Source organism: Nansenia antarctica (genome assembly GCF_963989245.1).
Source record: "Nansenia antarctica genome assembly, chromosome: 3".
Lineage (NCBI taxonomy): Eukaryota > Metazoa > Chordata > Actinopteri > Argentiniformes > Microstomatidae > Nansenia > Nansenia antarctica.
The window spans coordinates 49271363-49281184 of record NC_137688.1 but is presented as its reverse complement, the minus strand read 5'-3'; the positions used below and the strand labels follow the sequence as shown (position 1 = coordinate 49281184).

The following is a 9822-nucleotide window of genomic DNA, read 5'->3' as shown; positions in this document are numbered from 1 at the left end:
ACTGTTTCTGGGACGAAAAGTCGGGAGAACTGAAATGCGGAACGAGTTTAAAAAATGTTTTCGCTCTCGCATCGCAGATGTAGCTAACTGTCTTCAGTCGGTGTAGCGACTCTAGTTTTATGTGGTAGCAAATGTGTTGATGCGTCCAGTTTTATAGGCATTCATTGTTCTTTCTACTCGAGGTTTGAGGCTACCCTACGAAGTGGTTAACAAAAACAGGGCAGGGCTTAGATGTATTTTCGGTGAATCACGAGTGTTTTTTTCTTTTTTCCTTTACGACACCCTCCCCCTGAATTTAGTGGACGAGAGCCTAGTTCCTCCTGCTCGGGCTGTGCAATGACAGATGTCTGCTTTCCCGTAGGTCTTATAAAGGCTGCGTGAAATGTCATTATGTAACTGTTATTTATAAGACGCCTCCAAGAAGGCATGAAGGCAGTCATTTATTTGAGGTTATTTCTCCCCAATTATTCTTGTTTTTAGGAATTTATTTGAGGAAGGGGATTTTTGATCAGACTATGAAAAGAAGCATTATGCTTGCAATTAATCATTATTGACTAGGTTTGGGGATTTAGTTTTCCTTATAGGCCAGGGATACGAAGGGATTTCTTGGTGTCGGTCGCAGAAATGTGTTGAAATATGACGTTTGAAGTGCTTTTTACTTTGTAAATAATTATTGATGATATAACTAGTCAGCGAGATGCCCCTTCAATTGAATTCTCGTCTTTAAGAAAATACCCCATAGCATTGTACCTCAGTGTATGAACATCCATTGAATTCCCCCCCCCTTCCTTCCCCCCAAATGAACTAAGCAAGTAGACTCATGTCTTTCAAATAACTTCTCTTTATTGACTGTGTACGTGTGTAACAGTTGTGACATTTACAGGAGTTGTGTGTTATATCCCGTGTTGTGGAGTTCTGAGACAATATAAAACTTCTACTACAATTAAACGGGTAAGACCAAACTGATTTCTCACATCATGTAAAAGTACATTAGAGAAGATCCTTGTACTACTTGGACACCGTAATTCAGAGCATTTGGTGATGACAATTACAACCAAATATTGATAACTAAAACTAATTAGCATAAACATTAACATATACATTATGCGTTGTAAAAGATAAAATGCATGTCGTTAAAGTCCCGCCCCCTTCTTAATCCTTATGAATCAGATGATTTACGCAAAAGTTGTCATAGCCCAAACACAAACTATGCTAAATACTATACTACTAAAATATGTGCGTGAAATATCTTCATAGTCCTAGTTATCCTCCTTCAAACATGCAAATTAAATGTTCTGCAATTGTTTGATTGCTTAGTTGAGATTTGAAGTGAAGACCGTTTTGTAGTGTTGCCTTTATTGAGGCTGGGCCAAAAGACGCCGTCGGATTACATTTATTTATTTTTGTACAACAACTTCATCCACTCACCTGCTCAGTAACACCCATGATTTCAATTATCGTTTTAAATATGCAATTTAATTGACATTGTAGGTATTAATTAACACATTTATAATTAACTCGTTTGAAGTAGGTGAATCTGAATGTTACAGTCACCTAATTTTCTTAGATTATAGTATTGCAGATATATAGGGCATTGTACATTAGTTGTTGTTATTCTGTAAACTAACCTGTAGATGGCAGCAATTTATCATGAACTGCTATGAGAGAAAGTCTTGAGATTAGTTGGCAACCTGTTTTGTTAATAGTACAGTAAATGTATCCATGGTTTTGGACTCTTAATTCTATATAAATTGGCAATGTGAATCATTGGCAATTTACATACTTGTTAATGTGTTATGTGATTTGTTTATGAAAGTACAATTTATGCATTCAAATGCAAAAAAAATTATTTATTATTTTCCGTTAGTAATTTGAACAAGATAGTAGTATTATCATTTATCATAGAGTACCTCTGAGTCCTGCCTGACCAACAGAACTCCTGGGAGTTCTGCTGACACCGGAGACAAAATAGTTATTGGTGACAAAGACTGCGGCTTTTCTTTTCCGTGGAGGTGGCTCTTTCTGAAGGAATCTGCGCATCTCCAGGCTTCACCTGCACCCTCACATGTTCTGTGCAGGTGTTTGTCAGCCATTCTAACAACCAGTGGTTTGCACATAGTTTAACAGTGTACACCTGGAACCTAATAGGTCTTCAGATTGTATGTATGTGTGTTCAACAATTCAACTTTTTTTTGTGTGTAGATTTTTTTATGTGGGATATTTTTCACCATCACATGGGATATATTGGGCATATATTGTTGTCTTGTTGTATCTTATCCCACATCTCCAGAACGGTATCAGTAATGTAGTTTTCACAGCACTCACCAACAATGACCAATTCCATACAATCTTTTTCAGGCTTATAATATTTCAGTAAATAGAGCAGCACATTAACAACTAATGACTCATTTCTTCCCAATATCCTAGTATTCAAGCTAATTTCCAAGACAACTTACACCTCTGTTTTTATTTCATTTTGCTATGAACATGTATGGCTACACACTTTGTGAAAAGACAGTCAATGAGCAATTCTAATGAACCACAAGATTTTGTTCACGCTTATTTGTAAAGTTATACAAACTGTTGAATAAAGCAGCTATTTGAATGTATTACCTTGGAGGAGTCCACATGAACATGAAGTAAACAACAGTGCTGGAGTCTCATCATTTGACAGACTAATGTGCTTAACTGACTCACTGCACCTCTACTGCCTTAGAGGCCCAACTCAGAACCACAGTAGATTATTTTTGCTGAAAGAAAGTAAACTCATAACCTGTAAATACCCCAGATCTTTTGTATGCACCCAAGCCTTGGAGAGGTCTAACAACAGCGAGTTGTTGAACAACAAAGGGAAGTTGACTGCCCTTCCTCTTCTCCCACAGCTATATCCCATAACAGACAAGAGTCAACCCTCACAGAAGATGCAAATATCTAAGTATGAGGGAATACATCAGTGAGTCATGAAGCAATTCAGCAGTACACCAAGGAATGCTGAAGCAACACAGCATTAGATAAGGGCCCGGCCGCTGAACATGTTTTTCTTGTGGGCACTGGGGATTGAACATGGATTGGTGACATTGGCCTCTTGATCACTGCAGTACTGCTTTCGGCGTTGTGGATGGAAACCATGCAAACTTGTGCTTTGGGTTTTTGGTTGTGTTCATCAGACGGGAAGGTTTTTTAATGGTTTAGTCCGGCGTGATTTATTGTAGGCGCTTTTGTACAGGATCTATACCGTGTTTGTTCCACTCAACTCTCCCAAAACAGGCCCTAGAGGACATACCAGTGCAAATATTACATTTGCATACTTATCCTTCTAGATGAAAGATTGCTTTTGTAAGTAATGTACGTATGAGTATGTGGTAACCTGCTTTGGTTGGTGTGCTAAGTTTCCATGTTGTGTGTGTCCCTCAGGAATGGCGGTGGGCCCAGTGGACCCCAGGGAGGTACTGAAGGGAGTGGAGAATCTGCTGGGGAAAGATGGAGAGCTCCGCAGCCTGGAGGGAGTACCCAAAGTGTTCAGGTAAGGAGTAGGAATTGTGACATTCTTAGGAGATACATGGCTTAATCTGACCCCATTTTGATTCCTTAACCTTCAATGTCAACCAGCCTACTATCAGACCTTCTAGAATTTATTTTGAACCTTTCTGCTGAAATGAACAGATTTCTTTAATTGTATTAAATGTTTATAGCTGCATATATTTGAATGCAATTTGTTTCTACTTCAGTGAACTAAATTAAATTGTTGACATATGCAGTAGTAATTGTCCTTTGTTCTGACTGGTCTCTTTCTCGGTTTATTCCACAGTCTTATGAAAGCCACTCACAAGATGGTCAGTAGATGTATGTACCTGAATATCCTACTACAGACCAAATCCCATGATGTTCTCAACAGGTAAGCTCAACACAAGTCTTTTGTTCCTATTGATTTGTTTGCTCTTTTTAGCTGTTGTGTTTGTGACGGTTGTGGTCTTTTTAGTTTTAGAGGAAACTTGAATAGCCCATTTGAGTGTCTTTTACGTTTTGCTGGCCTGTTTCATGATTGTCAGTTGTCCAACCTTCCTCCAGGTTTATCCGAGTGGGTGGCTACAAGCTGCTCAACGCCTGGCTCACCTACTCCAAGACCACCACCAACACCCCCCTGCTGCAGCTCATCCTGCTCACGCTGCAGAAACTCCCCCTCAAAGTGGACCACCTCAAACAGAACAACACAGCCAAGCTGGTCAAGCAACTGAGCAAGAGTGGGGAGACTGAGGGTAAGTCTCCGCACCTTTTGTTTCTCTACTCCTTTGTCTCTACTCCAATGTCCCATTATCTCCATACACAACTCGTAGATAGACCTCTGTGAAGTGTATCCACACAGCGGTATGCCTGCTTTCCAAGGTGATGTGTTTCTAATGGTGTCTCTGTCTCTTGCTCAGAGCTGAGGAAGCTGGCCTCTATTCTGGTGGAGGGGTGGATGGCCATAATTCGCTCCCAGAGTGTATCTGCCAGTGGCAACTCTCCTGCAGGTACAGACTCCTACCGTTGACCCCTATCACTGTCCTTTTCCTTCCTCTTCCATTTAAGTTTGTAGTCCAATGCCTTTGTCACAGCTACTCTTTCTCCCTGTCTGATAACACCTTTTATGTGTCTCTCTCAGATAAGAAACGAAAGAAGGAGGAGGGCAAAGTGCCGACCCGAGATTTGAAGCTTGAAGCAGCTAAGGCAGCAGCAGAAGAGGAGAAGAAGAAGGAGAAGCCTAAAGCCCACGCGCCCAGTCATGCCAAGTCACGCTCCACAGGTATACTTCACTTCACTACACTCTCTCCATCTTGTGGAACCCCTCTTGCTCTGGTCCGTACCATTATTCATACATTGACATAATATTGTCCCGAAGTTTGTGTCGTTTACTTCTTACCCCTAATGTAGATGAGTAAGTTACATCTCTCCTGGTATGTCATGTTCTGAACCTGTGTGTTGTGGTCTCCAGGACTGGAGATGGATACTCCTATCCCCGTCCCAGTCAAGAAACCCCCCCCTGTTGCGCCCCAGCTCGGGGACAAGTACAACATCAAACCCGCTCTCCTCAAAAGACCCAGGTAAACTGCCTTTACAGATTGTCTTGTGACATCGAATGAAACACTGTAGACGTTTGTAAAGCTGCCTCCGGGTGATTTAAAAAAGGTACTTACCTGTTTGTTTTACCCTCACAGCTCTGGTCCAACAGATGTCCCACCAGTGGAAAAGAAATACAAACCTCTCAATATATCTACCAACGCCACCAAAGACATCAAGGTCAAGATCATCCCTGCTCAACGTAAGTCCTCAACAGATACATGTAGGTGATCATTTTTATGGATACTTTTTCTAAAAATCAAGAAAAAAATCACGTCACGAAGATACTGTTTTGGAGTAAGGCTGATAGTGATATCTACCTGAACTACCACTACGTTCTTCCAACAGTCAGTCATGGTTCTAATCAGCCTTTCCTCTACAGCCCTCGAATGCACAGGGTTCTTGGATGCCCTGAATTCTGCCCCAGTGCATCCCAAGCTCAAGAAGAAGAAATCTGGTTCCAAGGCCGTCTCTCCAACGTCTAATAAGGTACTAAAAGCTCATGTGTTACACCACAGAGATAAACCCTTACTCTGATACTGAATGAACCTCAATATGTGGCCTACAGCAGCGTGTGTACTAATGTTCCTGAGCACTCACTGATCTCTCTCTCTCTCTCTCTCTCTCTCAGCCGTGTCCTTTCGACATCAAACCCTCGTCCTACCCAGCCTCCCAGGCCAAGCCCTCGTCTCCAGAGGCCGCTGCCTCTACCACGCCTCCCCATGAGACCCAGGAGCTGGAGCAGCCTGGCACCCCTGTGCCCGTGGAGGACCCTGAGGCCATGGACACTGGTGAGACTGAAGCTCTTTCAAACCCACTGCACCCAAATAGGGTGTATAATACTATCATTTAATTCCCTTACACCTCCGTCTCTTCAAACAGAGGTTTTGGATAACGAGGTATTCTGTACGCTGTTCTTCATTAACACATCTCTCTCTCTCTCTCTTTCTTTCTCTTCGTCTCTTAGGTGAGAAGCCCAATGCTCTGGCAGAGCCTCGCGGGGATGAAGAGAGTCAGCTGACCAAGAAAGGAAAGAAGAAGAAGAGTGTTCGCTGGGCGGAAGAGGAGCAGCTCAAAGAGTACTTCTACTTTGACCTGGACGAGACCGAGAGAGGTAAGACAACAACAGTTTCATGTCAAGTTTTTGTTAAGTAGTATTTCATTTTCAAAGAGATTCAATGTACGGTATGTCTGGTTAACATAACTTTATTTATCGCTCTCTCTCTCTCCCTCTATCTCTCTCTCTCTCTCTCTCTCTCAGTCAATGTCAACAAGGTGAAGGACTTTGGTGAGGCGGCGAAGCGCGAGCTGATGATGGACAGACAGACGTTTGAGATGTCCCGGCGTCTGTCTCACGACACCATGGAGGAGAGGGTCCCCTGGACGCCCGCCCGTCCCCTGACCCTGCCCGCAGTCAGCTACGGCGCCAACAGCACAGAGAAACAAACCCAGAAGGACCGTGAGATGGGCATCCTGCAGGAGATCTTCCTCACCAAAGAGAGGTAAGGGTCCCTGGTCAGAGGTTCACTGAGTGAAGAGACCTCCTCGTTCCTTACGGTGGCTCAGAGGAGAGAAGCTTTTCTGAAAGGGGGTGTACTGACTGACTCTCTCTCTCTCTCTCTCTCTCTCTCTCTTCTCTCTCTCTCTCTCTCTCTCTCTCTCTCTCTCTCTCTCTCTCTCTCTCTCTCTCTCTCTCTCTCTCTCTCTCTCTCTTTCTCTCTCCAGTGTGCCTGACAGTCCTCACGAGCCCGATCCAGAGCCGTACGAACCCATGCCTCCACGTCTCATTCCCCTGGATGAGGTAAGACGCCCTCCATAATGTTATTTTACACACACACACACACACACACACACACACACACACACACACACACACTCACGAGCGCACGCACGCACACTTGACACACACAAGACAACGGTAATCTTCCGAGTCCCTTTCGTGTGTCCAGTTCATTAACTCTTCCCCCCGTCTCTGTGCAGGACTCCACCATGATGGACGACAGTTACATGGAGCCCATGGACACCAGCACCCCGCCTGGCTCAGCCCTGGGCCCCGCCGAGACCTCCAAGCTGCCCCCTGTCCTGGCCAACCTCATGGGCAACATGGGCAACTTAGGCAACTTAGGCAACTTAGGCAACTTAGGCAACCTAGGCAACCTAGGGAACATGGGCGCCAGCGGACGCAGTCCCCAGGCAACGGGAACGCCCGGAGCCCCCGTCACCCCCGCCGTCAACGTACAGGAACTCCTCACCTCCATCATGGTAAGAGAGAGACATGAAATGAAAGAAGCGTTCTACCATACCACACCTCTGAGTCTCTTAGCCTGTCAGGATGAACTTGGTTCACAACTCCCAACACCCTCCCAACATTTAAACAACCCCTCAAAACCCACCTCTTCAAGCTCGCCTTTCCCAGTTAACCCTCTCCCCCTCCCCTTCCCATGTGTCCCCAGCACTACCTCAATTAGGCCCCTATACTTTCTTCTATTTACCTTTTGTTTCTTTTTATTATTACTACTCAATCTTTTTAGTTTGTAAAGTGTCTTTGAGTGTCTAGAAAAGCGCTATATAAGTCTAATGTATTATTATTATTATTATTATTATTATTAACTCTTGTCTCCCTCTTGTGTCTGCCGTCCAGGGTGCTCAGGGTAACCAGTCCACTGAAGACCTGATCAAGCAGCCCGACTTTTCAGACAAGATCAAACAGCTACTGGGTTCCCTGCAGCAGACCCAGAACCAGAACCCTCCAATGGGACCCCCACCAGGTAACTAGAGCTCCACCTCACCATCAACAGACTTATCTCCCATCATATCCCAAGATCTAGATATGATACAATGTTTATACAAAAGTCCAAATAAATACTAAGTCCCTAACCCCCCCCCCCCCCCCCCTACTAAATGTTACCCTATGATAGCATTATTAATGAGGGTATGATTCTTTTCTTGTGTCTTCAGTCACTGGCTTGCTTGGCCACGGTCCCGGGATGAACAACATGAATATGAACAACATGAACATGCAGATGCCCATGAACGGAGGTTACCCCAACAAGCCCCCCGGCGCCCCCCACTACAACCACCCCCCGCCCCCACACAACCACGGGCCCCCCTTCAACGCAGGCGGAGGCCCTCCCCGCATGATGGGACCCCCGCCGCCCCAAGGGCACGGCGCCGACAACGGCAACTACTGGGGGGGAGACGAGTCGATGGGGAGGGGGGGTCCCCACAGGGGGGGCGGAGGAGGGCCCTTCCACAGGGGCCGAGGGAGAGCAGGGGAGCAGGGCCAGGGGTTCAGAGGGCGAGGCCGGGGGGGGCCGAGAGGAGGCCACAACATGTCAGGTGAGTCCAGACGTCCGTTAGTCTGTCCTTACGGTTTTCTTTGGTTGTAGTGGGAGTGTTGTGTTTTCTGCGGGTGTTATGGCAAAGCTGTGACTGCACAACGATATCATTTTAGGGCACCTAACAGGTGCCTGACAGGAACAGGAAGTAAAAAAAAAAGTGTTCTAATTCTCCTCTCTCTCGTTATTTCCCCCAGACATGTCCAAGAGGCCTGTGTGTCGGCACTTCATGATGAAGGGAAACTGCCGCTACGAGAGCAACTGTGCTTTCTACCACCCCGGGGTCAATGGCCCGCCCCTGCCCCCAAACCACCCCGCTTACAACAACCAACACAACCAACACAACCAGCACCCGCCACATCCGCAGCATGGACACTAAAACGTGCCACGTCCCCCCGGGGACTACCACTAGGTGGCGAACAAACTCTTGAATTAAGATGGTTTATACCACTGGAACTGAGCACAGGCCACCACCGAGGCAGTCTGCTACCTGACTGGGTGGTCAACCTCCTCATTCACACTGCTTTAGTCTAAAGCTGCCACTACTGCTCTCCTGCTTAACGTTGACCCAGGACTTCTCTGAAGGCACGAGTAGGAGTCTAGAAACACAGGAGGGGATTCTCGTTCCTCCAGGCCCCACACACCCTCAGTGGCAAGAATGTCTGCCAAGAAATTCTGTATTTCCTGTTCATTTTTTGCTCTGCTTGCTCTGATTGTACGTCAATCGGGGATAGAGGACATTTGCTTACACACACACACACACACACACACACACACACACACACACACACACACACACACACTGAACACACACTGAACACACACTGAACACACACCCTCTCTTTGTAAAAGTAGGTGCTCAATAGCTGTGAGATGATCATTGATAGGTTTGTAGGGGGGTTTTGTGAACATTTTTAACACAGTTGCTTCAGGTTGATGAAGATGTTCCACACTCGATGACCACTATGACAACATTGCCGATTTCGGTTGCTATATCAGCGTGCCCATCTTATATATCGCATAAGTCTTCCCAATCCCTCCCCCTTTCCATCCTATTCCTGTACCCTAGTTCAGCACTGAGTGAAAAGATCAGCAATGAAAACCAATATATATCCAGGATTCCCCAGTATTAAGTCAGACCCCATCCTCATAAGGGGTTTAGGTTGAAATAAGCTTACAGGTCGTTGTGCAGTGTTGCCCATTGTCTCTACAGCCCCATGTTCACAAGACAGGACAGACTGGCAGACCTACTGTCAGGTCCAGAATTAATCCGATTTTCTCCCTCCTGAGTGGAGGTTGCACTGTGTTCAACTGTGGTTCCGCTGGTTTTCCTCTGTTGTTCCTCTATTGTCAGGAAGATGTTTGAATGTCCACATTTTACAATTTA

The 9822-nt window shown here is 45.4% G+C and overlaps 1 protein-coding gene across 1 annotated transcript; it reads left to right on the top strand.

Annotated features, from left to right (window-relative positions):
- Nucleotides 1-3416: 3416 nt before the first annotated feature.
- ppp1r10 (protein phosphatase 1, regulatory subunit 10) lies at nt 3417-8814 on the top strand (the record flags this gene model as incomplete). The annotated part of the gene is made up of 16 exons (XM_080525347.1): nt 3417-3523; nt 3809-3895; nt 4069-4256; nt 4422-4511; nt 4643-4783; nt 4973-5081; nt 5196-5299; nt 5480-5586; nt 5729-5888; nt 6065-6211; nt 6359-6599; nt 6823-6898; nt 7078-7359; nt 7739-7865; nt 8056-8436; nt 8633-8814. The coding sequence occupies 16 exons, from the start codon at nt 3417-3419 to the stop codon at nt 8812-8814; spliced, it is 2529 nt and encodes an 842-aa protein (XP_080381473.1).
- Between the last annotated feature and the right edge of the window lie 1008 nt (nt 8815-9822).